The 16,831-nt window shown below is 43.6% G+C and overlaps 1 protein-coding gene across 1 annotated transcript in view; it reads left to right on the forward strand.

Annotated features, from left to right (window-relative positions):
- Positions 1-609: 609 nt before the first annotated feature.
- Positions 610-16,831, forward strand: part of LOC139042547 (uncharacterized) — a 32,391-nt gene continuing 16,169 nt past the window's right edge. The window contains exons 1-5 of the mRNA XM_070501438.1: positions 610-678; positions 4,144-4,247; positions 11,292-11,493; positions 12,002-12,125; positions 15,320-16,466. Coding sequence (XP_070357539.1) covers positions 610-678; positions 4,144-4,247; positions 11,292-11,493; positions 12,002-12,125; positions 15,320-16,350 — 1,530 coding nt within the window. The 3' untranslated portion in view covers positions 16,351-16,466. The remainder of the gene's footprint in view (positions 679-4,143; positions 4,248-11,291; positions 11,494-12,001; positions 12,126-15,319; positions 16,467-16,831) is intronic.

Raw genomic sequence — 16,831 nt, forward strand, 5'->3', positions numbered from 1 at the left:
GATCTGCCTAGACACACTCCCTCCTTAGGGTCTGCAGTGGTGTTATGGGCTTTCACAGCAGCTGAGAGCTGGTTCACCCAGACTTGCAGCTCTGCCACCATCTGGTCCTGTTGTATCTCACTTGCCCACTCTGGGCTACAGCAGAGCTATGGGCATCTAATGCAGCCAGCAGTTAGCTTGCCTGGCTGTGCCACTTCTCTTAGGTCACTCAGCCTTTGTGCTTGGTGGACAGGGCCTCTCCACTATGGCCAAGTAGAGACTTTCCCTGTGGCTGCTGTGGGACTGTGGAATTTCCCATTGGACCAAGGAGCAGTCACAGTGGGGCTCTGGATTGTCCCTGCCCACTTGTGCAGTCCTGCTGGATCTCACTTGCCCCCTCAGGGCTACAGCAGAGCTGTGGTGTTTAATGCAGCCAGCAGGTAGCTCGCCCAGCTGAGCCACTCCTGCCCCAAGGTCTCCCAGCCTTTGTGCTTGGTGGGCAGGGCCTCTCCGCTAGGGCTGACCAGAGACTCTCCCTGCGGCCAATGTGGGACTGTGGATTTTCCCCTGGGCCACAGGGCAATCACGGGGAGTTTAGGGCTGTAGTCACCTGTTTCCACAGTCGCACCGATGCGCACGCCCATCCTCGGGGCTGTGGCAGTGATATGGGCGTGTCAGCCAGGAGAGAGTTGCTTGCAGGTACCGAAGTGTCTAGGGGCTGGAGAGTTCTCATTATCTCCCCCTCCTCCCGGGGTTGGCCATCCGCCTTCCAACGTACAGCAGTGGGGTTCTCTCAGGCATCCTGAGGTGCTGTGTGAGTATCCTCCACTGATCAGTGAATGTCCATTTAGTTTTAGTTCACAGGGAGAGACAAAGAAAACTGCTCACTCCTCCATGTTGCTAACATCACTCCTCCAACATAATAGATTTAAAGTGTCCAATGCATACTACTTTTTGAACTTGGCATATGAAAAAATGGCAGGAAGACAAGGATTTCCAGTGAAGGGAAATTAGATGTTTTTCAAATCCTATATAAATTCATGAAAAATTTTGGTTCAGGGATTGATTTTCAAATCAGAGAATTAAACCGTATATATAAAAATGATCATCAAATAGTTTTAAAATATTTTATTATGATCTTTAACTTCAATGAAACTAGTTTTCTACTTGGTTAAAACATACAACATGGTCGTTTGGTTGTTTCCTTCCTAATCTGTAGCAGAGTTTACTATCATTATTGCATTACTGTGCAATAGAAGACTTTCCCAAGCCTCAGAGAAAATAAGCAAATTTTATTTTTTCTGGGCTTCATACGTAAAGTAAGGATTTGTGTAGGGTTCTGGAAGGATTATACGCAATGAGATTTTTCTGGTTATTCTAAAAAGAAGGCAACAAGACATTAATCAAATATGATAAACATTTGCATCTGGTTTTTAACAAGTAGAAACAAACAAGCTGGAGAGCATCCCTAGGGAGGGATAGGAGGTGGGGGGAGGAAGGGAGATGCCTTCTCACTACACAGCCTTCATACCTTTTGAATTTTGTATCATGTGCATGTATTACTGATTCAAACAATAGTTAACCCTTTTTAAGTAGTGGAAAAAGAATTTTTAATAACACTATCCTTTTCACTGAGAGCTTCTTTTTTATAAAATCTCAAAGCTTTGATAACAAAGAAGACAAACTAAATTCCCTGAAAAGTCCTAGTCAAGTCTGATAATGTATGTGAGTTAAACTAGTTAAATGAACCCTATTAAAATAGATTTACTTTACAACAATCTCTAAACTTTGCCTGCAGGGCATTCAAATGAACAATAAATTGTTTTTACAAAGATGCCTGATCCATTGCAAAAACTTCACTGAGAACATTTAATTTTTAAACATTTTTTAAAAATTTACACTTTTAAAATATAATGAACAGGATAGTAAGCGTGATTGAGATGTTAAAATATCAAAATCCATTTTTTCAAAATATTTTTGGTAACTGTATAACTTTTATATGTAAAACTTTTTTGTGGTTGTATATTTGATTTTTTTTTTTTTTTTTTTTTGAGGAAGGTTAGCCCTGAGCTAACATCTGCGGCCAATCCTCCTCTTCTTGCTGAGGAAGACTGGCCCTGAGCTAACATCCGTGCCCATCTTCCTCTACTTTATATGTGCGATGCCTGCCACAGCATGACTTGACGAGCGGTGCGTAGGTCCGCACCCAGGATCGGGACCGGCGAACCCTGGGTGGCCAAAGCGGAGCGTGCCGACTTAACGGATGCACCACCGGGCCGGCCCTATATATTTGATCTTTGCTGACAAAATTGTATCATAAGAACAACCAACAATTTACATAAATCCTGTCTGTTTAAGGCAAATAATACAAGAGTTTTTCAAATAAGATTGTGCACGAGAGAGAGATTAAAAATATTGACCATCTCCAAGGATTACTTAGATCATTTCCTTTTATGAAACAAAAAGAGAGTTCTTTAGTTTGTAAAATTTCAGGCAAAATACTTGTTTAGATAATATTTATTCCTGAGGTGTTAGACTGCATCATTGAAATTTTCGTCTGCCCAGCAACTGCTGTGGAGCAGACACTATGCCAGAGACTTGTGTTGGTGATCGGGGAAATGCCAGAAAAACGAAAGCCAGTGCCCTCGCCCTGGTGGAGCGAGGAAACACCTGAGGAGACGAACTGACTGAGAAGGTCCGTCACAACCTGCAAAGCACCAGAACCAGGCTACAAAATGACACTCTGGAAACACTTCTCGGAAGTTTGCTGTGTGGGAGAAGATCTGCCTCATCAGTGGACATTCTGTGCGAGATGACTCATCGTTGTTTCCACTTTGTTCCCACAGCCAGAAGAAAATGATTTGTTTCTTGTAATAGTCATTTAAAACAGTTTACTTTTAAACTACATATGAGATTTCATGCTAAGCAAACATAGTTGGGGGGGAATCTCCCCCCTAATTATCCTAGTGCAATGCTATTATCTCCACTGTGAAGTTCCTGACACAATAGTGGCTACACAGTAAATGTAAGACACCTTGCCTCCTTCCTCACCAACTTCGACAGGCCAGGTCTCCAACTCCTGCCCTCCAACTAAAGGGACCATACCAGTGTCTCCTAACAGGACAGTCCAATAGCAGACAGTAGGGAAGACCATACTGAGGAGTGACTTGAGCAGGAACAGGTGAACCAAACCTGTTATCTCTGTTGGCATTCAGGGAAAACTCAAAGTCACAAGGTATAACCTCAGACTACCTGGAAAAGCTCCACCGGACCCTTGATCCAGAAAGCATCCAGCTGGTCTCCCAGAGCACATTACAGAGAATCTGAAACTTCTCCACGTGGTTTCAACCCAGAGGCACTTGGATGTAGATGTGAGAGCCAAAGACTTCCCCTGTAGGTGTGTGTATGAATTGCTGCTTCTGCATAAGCTGTGTTGAGACCATGTCAGCAAAGACACACCCCCTTAAAGCTAATATTTTGTTAAACGATTACCAGGACTCGCTCATGAGGTTCCAGCAGATGTCTGAGGACTAGGAGCAGAAGGCCCCAGTGGAAGGGCTGGCGGTTGTTCCAACACCACATTGGATTATTGCGGTGCCCTCCAGCCTCTCCAATTGAAACTGCCTGGGTTGGAGTTCCAGGAGCAGCATAGTGATCCTTTAAGAAACATGTGTCTTCCAAGCTCTTTGATCTTTCCTTCTCCAGAACATGAAGAAATTCAGAATAATAAAAATAACAATAACTACCTCTTACTATGCTCCTGCTCTGAGCCAGACAATGTGGAAGTGCCTGATATACTATACCAACCCAATATTCCCTCACAACAACCTGCAAGGAAGGATTATTGTTCTCATTTGGCAAATGGGAAAGCTACGACTCGGAGAGTTTAGGTAATTTGCCCAAGTTCATATAGCTAACAAGAGGCAAAGATAGGATTTGAACTCAGGACTGACTGGCATTAATACCCACACTTATTCCACTCAGTTTACAGCTTTATAATTATATGTAGAGGTACAATGCGCTTGGTAAGGCAAGAAGTCTCTAACAACACAGGATTTTTCTTGAATATTAAATGAGAAAACATATGAAATCACACAGCCTATTGTCCAACATACAGGCACTCAGTAAATGTTTATTTTTTTAAAATCATTCTCTCACATCCAGGAACACGCAGTGGACTGGGATAGGCCCACAGTGGCCTTCTACAGGGCTTTAAATGGGGACAACTATTATATATTTCAAAATAGCGACACTCACATGGTTCCACAGTAAGTCAGTTGGCCAAGCTAAAAATAGATTCTAAACATAGCAAGAGCAGAAATTCAATCCAAGATACCAAGTCATGGAAAGCAGTAACAGAGGTTGCAACAAAAAAAGAAGAGCATGCAGAAACTGATTATGCATTGTATAAAATTATCCACCTCCGTTTCAGATTTGGTTTATCCTTTCTCTACAACAGAAAATACATATATCCCTGCATGCATGCATACATACACATACGCAAATAAGCTAAGATGGCATATTCCTATTCATTTATCTCAATAGTATCATTTACAAACCTATTAATTTTGAGGCTTCAGTACTTATTAACTTATACTAGATAAATTACAATAATACGCATTTCCATAAACTCTTTAGGTAGAGGAGAGGACGGTTCATATTTAAAATGCTTGCGGTGCAGACGCACACATGGCTGGACTGGTAGATAACTAGAAAGGATGGGGGACAGAGGCTACATTCATAACTATTCCCTCTGTGCCAGTATTTGACAGAGGCAGATTTAAGAAGTTGGATTGACTCTGTCATTTGAGCCCTGGGAGGTGGGGTGCCAGATAAAGCTCCAGTTGCCTGCCAAGGACTCGCTCCCCAGACTCACAAGTGGCTCTCAGGAGAAGAGGTGGATTTAGGGTGTCCTTAGTCCTCTACTTTAAAAATTTTCTCTGGAGCACACAATTAGTTTTCCCTCAGTTGCTAAGGTGCCTCAGCTGTGGGCATGATTATTTGGGGAGGAAGACATGAAATGTGTCTCCTTAAATCACATACTCTTATTCTATGAACATTGAGAAGAGAATGACAGATGGGTGTGTATTATAACTTGAAGTAAAGGCACATGATGCCAAGCAAACCTTTCCATAAAAATACATATAGAAAGTCAGATACATTTGAGGAATGGATTTTTTTGGGTGTAATATAAAGCATGGAAAAAAAAAAACGGACAGGGGCAAGCCCAGTGGCACAGTGGTTAAGTTTGCACATTCCGCTTCGACGGTCCAGAATTCACTAGTTTGGATCCCGGGTGCAGACCTACGCACCGCTTGTCAAGCCATACTGTGGTAGGCATCCCACATGTAAAGCAGAGGAAGGTGGGCACGGATGTTAGCTTAGGGCCAGTCTTCCTCAGCAGAAAGAGGAGGACTGGTGGCAGATGTTAGCTCAGGGCTAATTTTCTCAAAAAAAGCAAATAAGAAACAAACAAACAAACAAACAAACATTTACAGAAGGACTCACCATAAAATTGATTTACAAATATAGGAACAATAACCTTTCTCCTTAGGAAAAAAATGTTTGAAAGAGGTATATTTGTAAAACATGATGCAAAATAGAAGAATGAGGGACAAAACCCAGGAGAGTGGTTAACCAAGCAGGTTCTGGGATCAGCCTACCTGAGCTCCTGTCTCAGCTTGCTCAGTACAAACTGGGGGTCTTTGGATGGGGAACCTCACTTTTCCAGGCCACGGTTTCCTAAAATGTCAAGTGGGAATAATCCTAGTACCTCAGAGGGTGGTTGTGAGTGTTAAAGTCCTACATGCTAGTCATGGGCCTACCACAGAGGATCCTAAATATTAGCTATTACCATCTTATGAAAGGAACAGAGGCAACAGATATTACTAAGTACCTGAGATAAGCGAATTACCATAATTGAGGACTGATTTTTCCCAGAGTTAGGGACAAAAAAAAGATTTTACTTTCTGGCAAAGAACAGAAACATTCATCAGGGAAGACTATCCAAACTTCAAGAGGAGGTTGTTAGACGAAACTTCGACTACAGGACACTGTGTGGAATAGCAGATATCGTCAATGGCTGCTTTGCACACCACAGAAGTGAGCGTTCCACTGAGGCACCTTGGGTCTACTCTCTAGAAGAGCTGAGGTGAGAGCACTATATTATCTCATGCTGGCAGCTGAGACATGCTCCAAATTCTTTGCCTTCTGACTTTGACGAGTATGACATGGAACATCCAGAAAAAGGGACAGATGAAAAAATTTCAAAGAACTGATATCTTGGGTGTCTTTTGCAGAACTGTATCATGGTTTATTCATAATTAACTTATCTAAGTTTTTGGTTCAACGAGTATTTGTTTCAGGCATTGGGCAAAGGTATGTGGGTTATGAAGATAAGTAAGATGCATAACTCTTTTTGGCCCTATACGTTCCACATGTAGATGAAAGAAAGAGCCATAAGCTTCGGATGCTTAAGGTGAAGGAAGAAACCTCATGTAAAAACAAGAGTCAAATGTCTCCTCTCCTCCAGACAGAAGGCCTGTCCGCCGGTGCCACAAGGAACGGGAGCCTGCTGCTGGATCACGGCAGCCTTTCACTTAAGAAAGAACTGTGAATTAGCTCAAACCCTGGGATAAAGTCACGGTTAATATGCCAAGTTACATGCCATATAATAGAGAAAATTGTTATAGCTTGAAAAACTCTAAGATAGGTTTAATCAGCCCTTCTCTTTATTCACAAATTGGTCCTGTGGACTTTGTCTGATTTCCAGAAATATTGAAGGTATGTTGGAATTAGATTTAATTGCTCTTGCTCCATGCTCCCTAATCTCTGGGCATTCTCCTCTAATATAGTACTTTTATTACTGCACTGTCTTCCCTGTGTAAATTCTAAGGTGTCTATTCATTGATTGAGCCAAATTATTTAGAAGGGACAGATGAGAAAGAAGAGCTCTGGGACACAGCCCTGTTTGGCACAATCTCTTAAATGGATGAGTACAGTAATTAACCCAGTGTTTCCCAAACTTCATTCAGTTATCCTTTACTTCTGGTTTTTGTCATATCATATGTCATGATATACAGTTAATTGTATATGTCACATGTGCTGTTAGATACATAATGTTTTCTTTAATTTGACATAAATTGACTAATTTTTAAAATTTAGTCTCATCTTAAGCAATGATATTTGTGAGATCATGGATTTGAGGTAGGAGATTTTTTTTAATACATCTTGAAATATAAACACAACCATCTAAATAAAAAAAATTATGAGTCACCCCAGATAGTCTCCCACTCATTTTGGGAACAAGGGATTAATAAATTAATGAAATTTTGAACTTGAAAGACTTCTTTTAGCTTTTCTAACCCAACTGAATTGGAAGTAGACCCTCAGTCTATAGTTTAATGTTGTAAGTTTAGTGCTTTTTTTACTATGTTTGGTTGCAAAATGTGCCCGCAACTGACTGAATAGTTACTTAAATACGAGAATTCCTACCAAATAAAATAATTTTTGTCTGAGTGTAAATGGTGCCAAAGTATTTCTGTCAATAGCTAACAGATCAAACGGCTTAAGATCACCAGAATACTTATTTCCTTATTGCCAAAACAATACCTGTCTCCAATTGTTTGAATATAATAGAATGAAAAGAATAGGATCACATTAATGCAGGATGTTAATAATAGGGGAAACTGTGTATTCAGGGGGAGCTGAAAAGTAGTATATGGGAACTCTACTTTTTACTTAATTTTTCTGTAAACCTAAAACTGCTCTAAAAAATCACATCTACTAATAAAAACAAACAAACAAAGAATACTATTGAGGCATAGTCCTATTTAAAACTGGGGTTATATCTAGCTGATATCTTTCTTGTCCAATTTATTTCAATAGTAGCATTTTGCTCTGGACTGTTAAGAAGCATTAATTGCCAGGATAGCGCAAGGCTGGCCAGAGGAGAGTACAGCAGACTTGACGGCGTATGGATGGATAGACCCCGGACTGGATATGAAACTTGCCTTTAACATTATCAAGATAGTGATTCTATTTAACATGTTTGATCCTCAAATTCTATTCGTGTTGTTACCAGGTGAGTGATACTTAATGGAAAAAATCATAATCATCATCCTAAGATTTCAAAGCATAAGCGTTATCAAGTGTTAAAAATGTTATACCCATTTTAAAGAAATGGAGGCATGGAGGGCTAACAGATATCCCACAGCAATTCCAGCAATAGATATTCCTAAATACCATCGGAGCAAAAATAGAGATAAAATTCGGGGTCCCAGGCCCCTGGCTCTCCCATTCTGCTCTTCATTGTTAAAGTGATCATTCTTTTAAAAATAATCCATGTAAAGAAAGACAGAGTCACAGCCTTGGGGCACTCTCGTTTTAAAGAGAAGGGCATTAAAAAGACGCTACATGTAAGCCTTCATTCTCTCCAGGCATAGTTATTGAAGATCATTGCGGGAGGGTTTGGTGTTGGTGAGCATTAATTTAAAAAGTATTTATTAAATTCTTGGTTATGCCTTTTTTTTTTTTTTGCCATGAAAAGCATTGTTGCCTCATTAGGGCAAATACAGTACACAGCCCTCTCCTCTGTGACATAAGCTAGAATTAGGACTAAATTTCTAGCTAATATTCTACTTAAAGGTCTATGAATTCGAAGACCTTGAAACCTGCTCAAGGCGCTGAAATAAAACAACCTAGTGAATAGATTTAGCCACATTCCTTAAATTTGCAATCTCTTGCTCTTCACAAATAGGAATAACCTGCATGTACCTCCTGGAGAAAGACACCATTTGTCTAATCTAACGATGTGCTTCTGCAGGCTTCTGGGTGACGATAATGGCTCACGTATTGTAGATGCAAACCACTGTGGGGCATGCTGTGGCCGTGGGAAGGGTATGGCATGCACTAGACATCATTTGAAGGAAAAGTAGCTTTGCTGATAGGCTTTTTAGTTTTGTGGGTCAATACTTTAGTAAACTTTGGGACAAAAAGGGATGGGTGACCAAAAAAGAACTAAAACCAAAAACCTGCTAGCTCGTAACTCCCAGCTCTAAAAGTGTCTCAGCGAACAGAGAGCAGCTGTCAGCACTCATGTCTGCAAACTCCCTACTGCGTCTAACAGACGGTCCTGTGCACAGTAGGCGCTTCCTCACCATGTTCTGAATCCTCAGTGAAGGTTCCTCCTCCAGGAATGGAGGGGGAGGTGAAGATGAATGAGACCGCCACCGCAGGGGAGTGATGAAGGCTTGTGAATATTTATGAAGAAATGAGAGGGACTGGGGAACTAGTTAAATCCTCCACCAGTTAACCACTTTCCCCTGGCCTCCCTGCTCCCATTCCCTGTGCATAATTGACTTTTCCCTTCCCATTCAAGCCTTCGTAAAAATAACTTCCTTTCTAACCTCGCTCCTGTCAGCACTGTTCATTCCCAATCTCACACCTTCCTTTACCTTCTTGAAAATATAGCTGACCTGAATAAAAAAGTATAAAGAAAAACCCAGCAAAGCCTGTGAGGGTTTTTTCCTTGCATTGTGCTGCTCAGTGATGTTCTCTGCTGGAGAAGGGGTTGCAGATCTCTGTTCTAGGGCAGTTACTGCGTAATGTGGAACCTTATCAAGAAGTTAGCTTCCAGCTCACGAGAATGTTTAGTCTCAACTGATTGTTATTTGCAGGCATTTTATTGAGTGTAAGTGGCCATAACCACAGGCCAGGCCTTCACAGTTGAGGCGAGGCACAGCCCTGAGTCATTGTCTGCTCAATTCTAAAGGTGTACATGGTATTGGAATTGCCCATAATACAAAATAATAGGAAAATTTACTTTTCAGTATCTGTTTGGTGATTATATACAGCAATTGAAAACTCCATATATACATATATCTGTAACTACCTATTTATCCTCTAGGCTACTTTTATTTTGTCCTATAAGAGCCATGTGGATTATTGTTACTCTGTGTAAACTCTGGGAAGGAAAATGAATCACAGTGCTGGCAGTATTGAAATGGTGGGGAAGGAAGAGCCACATGTGCCAGAGATACCCTCTTACCATCTCAGAGAGAGTGAAGGACTTTATGAATCAAGAATTACGTGTGTAAACATTTCTAAGATTCCAGGACACTTACAACATTCCCATTTGTTAGTTTTATTATTCTATCACTTTCCCCACAGGTCAGCAGTGAAACAGAATTATAAAATCGTCTACATGGTTGTATTCAAGGGTGGCAAGGAGGGTGGAGCTGGGAGACTGCGATGCTCCAGGCCCCTTCACAGTCCCTTTCCTCACCCCATTGGATGGACACCGCCTCCTTCCAGAGCAGGCAGAGCAGGCCGAGCCCCGGGCTTTGACACGGTGGAAATTAAAGGTCTCAGAGGCAAAACCTCAGGAGGGGCTTTGGGGTTCAGCAGTAGAAAAGCCACTTTTCCTCTTAGAGAGGCAATTTGGGGATCTTAACTCTTGGTTTCTTCATCTTTAATATGGGAATCATATTAGCATCCTTCTTAGAGGGTCATTGTGATGATCATGTAAGATAGTCCACATAAAATGCTCAGCATAGCTCCTAGAACATACAAAATGCTCCAAACAGTATCACTCCAGGCCCTAGAGACATTCGAGAGTCCCGTGGCCATAGATCAAAGACTTAAATCAGGCCAGCAGTCCAGGGGGAAGCGTAGGCGGCCTCCGCGTCCTGACTGGCCGATCATCTCTTGATCTCCATTTGACCTCCACCTAACCTCAGGTGGGGAGACTGAGGGTACAGAGAAGGAACAATGTCCAAAGTCACATCGCTAATAAGCAGGGGATGAGATTCAGTCCTGGGTCCATTTACCTGCTAAGACTATTAGCTTGATTCTTCTGTACAGCATTATCTCCTCATGTAAATGTTAACATCAACAAAACTTAATGTCGAAGATTTAATTTTGAAGCTGGAACTGAAAAAAGTCACTCCAAAGTCAATTACCAATATAATTCTACACTTTTCCTTTATTTTCACATTTAAGGAGGAAGAGCTTATACAAGCAATCATAAACATTTATTGAATCTCTCAGTCAGCTACCACCTTTACCTTTCAGGTCTTATTTTCAATGAATGAAGAGCAGAGACTCATCAAAAGTTGCTCAGTAATGAGTGTCCCTGAAAAGTGCTGCTTAACACAGGAAATGTTTAGGTAATGAATTAAGCAAGACTTGCTGTGTCGATGTGTGTTTTTAAGGGAAACAGAAAGAAAGGTGCTTTTGGGAGAAACAGGTCCAGGGAGTGATTTTTCCAAATGCTTGAAGAGTTGTGGTTTCCTGTAAGATTTACTTTCCAGCTGCCCCCAGTGCTGCAGTCCCAGCGTCCTGCGCTGGGTCCCCCTGACAGGCCAAAGGTGCTCCGGCGCTGAAGATGCTCTGGTCCAGGGCCAAGAATTTAGCCGATTCTCCCTCATTGCCGAGGGGCCTGAGGCCTCAATCGGCAGGAAGGTGGGGAGGCAAGAGAAGGTGGCCGACCATGGGGTCGTGGTAGAAGAGCGAGTTTGGGCTCCTCTCCTGCCAGCCAAAAGCTAGGCCTTGAGTTTCTTTGTCAACGACACTGTGCACGCCATTATCTGGTTCCCTTAAAGGCCCTCAGAGTCTCTGCCAGTTGCTTTGTTAGATGTTTTGAAGCAGTAAAAAAAGTGGAGAGGAAGGTAACTAATTCTGCCTAAAACCTTTGCCCTTAACATTTTCCTCTCAATATTTAGACTACTAAATAGGACATAACAATGATGTATTTATAAAGAAGCAGGATAGCACTGTGGCTCGGCAGTCAGAACTAGATTCCTAGCCGGCTCTCTTACTAACTGGGAGACCTTAAGCAGTCATTAATGTGAAGATGTAGCTTTTTCAGCCATAAAACAGGATACTAGTGTCAGCCTCATAAGGATTAAAAGAGATAATGTAGATAAAGTATTTAGAAGACTTGTTTTTGTGATTATAACTGTAACAAAACCACACCCTTATTCGGGTGTATTCTGATATGGCTTTCCTTTTGACATCACAGGGTGAGGCTCCTCACCTTGTGGGTGGGGGCAGTGTCTGCCTTGAAGGACTGGACGTCCTTGCTGTGAATCATCCAGGGAAGGGATGCGTCCTCTCATGCAGGCAGCAAGTTCTAGGAGTGAAGAGTGAGGCCAGGGGTCAGACCACCTCCCGTTTGTAGCTGAAGCACTGGAAAAGCAAACTCTCCCAATGGATGCTGAAACTCAGCAAAGAAGCTGGGGTTTGACCTCTGCGTGCTCCTTCCTCCGTGCAAGTGCGGTTTATTTCTCTTAAAGAGAGTGGATTTCCTTGCAAGTTCTTTCAACTTTTCAAAACTCTCAGTTACATCCACTGAGTCTCACAAAAACTCTAAAGTAGGGAGTTTGGACACTGCTATTTCTATTTTCTTGAGTTAACTAAGTTTTAAAGAGATTACGTTACTTGCCCAGGATCATGAGGGCTGCATGAGGCAATGACTGAGGAAAAGCTAGCTTTTGTTTTTCTAATTTTACCTAGTCCAAGGAGATTTCAGTGATCTCCATACTAGGAAAGTAAACACGGTGTGAACATTGTTTTGACTACCATTTTGCATTATTCACACCACTTACCCTTTCCTCTTCACCCACATCTTAGGCAACTGAGACAACTGTATTCAGAAGAAACAGAAGTTCCGTGTCCCTCACCAGCACGGGGCTGACGCCTGTCTGAACAGATTCAGCTCACCGTAAATCAAACATGCAAAAGGACGTAACCGGTAACCTGTGCATATCCATCTGGACCCACTAAATAATTAATCAAATAAGTGTCATGGTCTAAAACGATGCCCTTACTTTTCTGAGTTAGCCCTAAAGTTGTATAATATCCACGAGTGGGATCAAAAATTAATGTTCCAATTCTAAATTTCTGAAAAAATCACTATGAGATTTCTAAGTGAAAGAATGCTTTAGCAGCATATAGTATTACAAAGTTACGCCATCTATAGTTCAGAAACAAAATATTTTCTAAGGAAAAAGAATGGCTGTAGTTAGTTTGCCATTGTCCAAAGTAAGCTAATAATAATTATAAAGAGTTAAAAGTGTAATATCACCAGAGGTCAGGTTTCCACAACCAAAGGAAAGTGGCAAGTCGGTGAAACACCAGCATGACACAGACAATTACTCATCGGCATTGTGGGCCTTTATTTTGCCAGTTGGACGACCATTTTTTCACTTTGTGGAAAACTTTCCAGAATAATTATATACTTTTATGTCTACTCAGCTAATTAGTCAACTGGAAAGTATGTATTAAGCTCCTAATATGTGTCCCAAATTAGGCTAGGTACAGTGGGTATTTAAAGGTATAAGATTAGGCTCCTGTCTTCAAGCCCAGTTGGGAGAGGGGGTTAATTAACATACACTAAACATTTTTTTACTCATCCAAACTTAGAGAAACAGTATAGTCTTAAATATACTGTAGGAGTTCAGAGAAGGCGAGATTAATGTGGTTTGGAATAATCTAAACAATACAAAGCTTTGATTCTCAATACGTTATTGAGAAGACTACCTCTGGTCTTAATTTTTAAAATATCTACTATTTTAGATACAAAAATTTAAAAACTGTTCTGGGCATCGGGGATATGTGAACAAATAAAGCACTTCCTGTCCTCAAGAGCTTACAGTTTGGCAGAAGGAAACAAGTAAATAAACAAAGTCATTGCAAACCAATGTGAAAGGCTCTATAACACAGGAAGAGGCTGAGGAAACCCTGAGCAGAGCATGACCTTCAAGGAGGTCTCTGACAACCAGGAGGGAAAAGCCGGGTGTGTGTGGAGGTGAACGTTAGGGCAGGGAGAGAGAAGGGAAAGGCACTCCAGAAAAAGGAACTGCAAACAACATATGAAAAAGCATAGTGAGTGGGTGGTAAACCTGCGGACCAAAGTTAGGTTTCCTAATATTTATTCAAAGCCCTTCATTATCTATATGGAAAGAGGGAGTCTTCAAAAGAAAACTAGACCAGAATGACTATGACAGGAATGCTAATGATTACTTTCCCATATTGTTGGACGTTAAGAATTCACTGTACACAATTGTATTCATTTTATATGTGTCTATCTTCTACTAGGCCACTTTGTGATGATTCAGTAGTCTATGGTTAGGGTTTACTGAGAGATTATATAACCAGAATTACTAAAAGGAGCATAAAAACTCTGTTAATCATTAAATACTAATACGTTGTATTTTGAAGGCCTCAAAGTTAACAGTTTATAAATTTTTTATACATAACATCATCATTTAAATTAGTACATATATGCACTTAAAATAATCGAAGATTAGTTTTAAAAATATATATTCGTTTTGATGCGGGGTCGGTGAGCTGAGGAGTCGAAAGAAAGATTTCTTGGACTCTCAAGATCTGGCAGTAGTGCTCTTTTATTTAGAGAATAGTGTAGCATGGGGACAGGACCCATGGGCAGGCAGAGCTGGTGCGTGCGGACAGGACCCACGGGCAGTCAGAGCTCCTGCTGCTGCCCGAGTTGAGGGTTAGGGCTAATTTTATAAGGCATGGGTATGTGGGTTATCTCTTTACAAGACAAAGGAAAGAATATGAAAAAAAGTTAAAATGGCATCAGCGCCGGTGGGGTCTGGTCATTGGGTGATCCCATGACTTTCAGACAAGAATCAAATCGGATTAAGTAAAGGTTAGAAAGGTTAGAAGCCACCACCCTAAATCAGTTACATGAGATTGCCAGACAGCAACCAAATTAAGTTCTTGCCTTCCCCATTAAGAGTTTCTAGGGACAAGGTCATCTCCCTTCTTCTTGGTACTGAGAGGGAGGCACCTTTTACAGATAAAGATTTACCTTACAAACGTAAATGTGTCCCAACAAGGGCAAGTTCCATTCCTCAGAGCCTCCTTCCCTGTCCCTGTTATCAAAAGCAATCAGCCCCAAACAGTTCCGATGCCAAAGAGACACATCCTGGGGTGGCCAATTTCAGGTCCCTACGAGGTCATCCCCCCCTTCCTTCACAAACGCAAATGTCTCTCAAAAGGGCAAGCAAAATTCCAGTCCTCGGAGCCTGCTTCTCATCTGCAGTTTTAAAAGTAACCAGCCTAAAAATCCTCATCATAAACCGTTTTAAAATTAAGCAGCCTAAAAATCCTCATCAGTTTGAGCCACATTAAGTGTATTATCAAAAAACTTTTAAAAAGAAAATATCCTAGTATAGCAAAGTTTTTTAATAATTAAAATTTAACATGTTACAGCTCCAAAGCTTCAGAAAAGGGGGATTTAAAACTCCAGGGTCACGTCGCAAGTCCCAGCTAAGAACAATCTGCGGCGCGTAACGACGAGCACGACCAGGGCGCACCCTGGCGGCGGGGACCCTCCGCTCCGCACTGGAGGCCGCCGCGCTCCGCGCACGCGCGTCTCTGAGGGCCCCGGGCCTCCCGGCACCGCGGCGGCCGGCGGGGACGGGGAGCGGGGCGGCGGGGACGGGGAGCGGGGCGGCGGGGACGGGGGCCCGGGGCGGCGGGGACGGGGAGCGGGCCGGCGGGGAGGAGGGCCCGGGCCGGCGGGGACGGGAGCGGGCCGGCGGGGAGCGGGGCGGCGGGGACGGGGAGCGGGCTGGCGGGGAGGTGGGCCCCGGCCGGCGGAGAGCGGGGCGGCGTCACGGCTCCGCGATCGCGCCGCAGCTCGGCCAGGCGCAGGCCCCTCCTGCCCACCCCACCCGGGAACCCGCGCAAGATGGCGGGTGGCAGAGACAGGGACGGCGCTGGGGAGACGCCGGCGGAGGAGGGGCCGCCCTGGGCCTGCAGCCTTCCCTCCCCGTCCCCGCCCCTCCCTCGTTCCCCCATTCCTCCCCCCCCTCATCTCCCGCCCCCGAGTTCCCCCGCCCTCCCATGCTCCCTCGCCCCCTCCCCGGTCCTCGTCCTCCCCCTCCCCGTCCTCGTCCTCCCCCTTCTCTCCCCGCCCCCTCCCCGGTCCTCCACCCGCGCCCCCGAGTTCCCGCCCTCCCATGCTCTCTCGCCCCCTCCCCGGTCCTCGTCCTCCCTCTTTCTCCCCCCGCCCCCTCCCCGGTCCTGGTGCCCCCGCCCCCGCCCTCCCCCGGAGACCAAGCCGGGTGCCCGCGCCGGCAGCCTCCGGGCTTTGAGGGGGGCGCTGGCCGCCGGAACCGGGGGGAGCTCGCCCGCGGGTGGGCTCGGCTTGCCCGCTGTCTCCGGCCTCCGGCCGCCCTCCGCCAGCGCCCGGCCCCCTGGGGTCTGGTCTTGGAACACAACCACAGGCCAACAAAGACGACAGGGCGACACGGGCGGGCGGCGGGCCGCAGGACCGCGGTTTGCTGCGCAGAGAGGGAACCACACGTGCGTGTGCAAGACTCTTGGGTCGTGTAACTCAGCGGGATGCTTCCAAGCCTGATCCTTGGCCCCCGTCCTCTGTTAGTGCCTCAGAAATAATGGTCGCTGACAGGCTCATCGCAAAACACCGAAAAAGCCGTAAAACTGTAGAGGTAAACGTCTTAGAAATGAAAATAATATTCCACCTTTGTTTCCTTTAAGTGCTTAAAACACCCTATCAGCGTACCATTTTTCTCAGCATGGAGCACTAGGGTTTACAAGTGAAGAAACCAGACGTGAGACGTTTAGTCACGTGTCACGGTGATCACAGAATTAGTGGAGAAACACGTGAAACTGTGCCGAAGGTGTACCTATCGATGACAGCAATACTATTTGATCTTTTTAATGATACCGTTAGTGTGAAAAGTCCGAAGTATTTTATAAACGTTCCTAAGATGTCCTTATAATTTTATTGTGCTGCTTTAAAAGTATAAGGTACATCCTAAGAAAATGATTGCTTTTTTAAGATTAAAACTTT

Source organism: Equus asinus, chromosome 30, assembly GCF_041296235.1.
Source record: "Equus asinus isolate D_3611 breed Donkey chromosome 30, EquAss-T2T_v2, whole genome shotgun sequence".
NCBI lineage: Eukaryota > Metazoa > Chordata > Mammalia > Perissodactyla > Equidae > Equus > Equus asinus.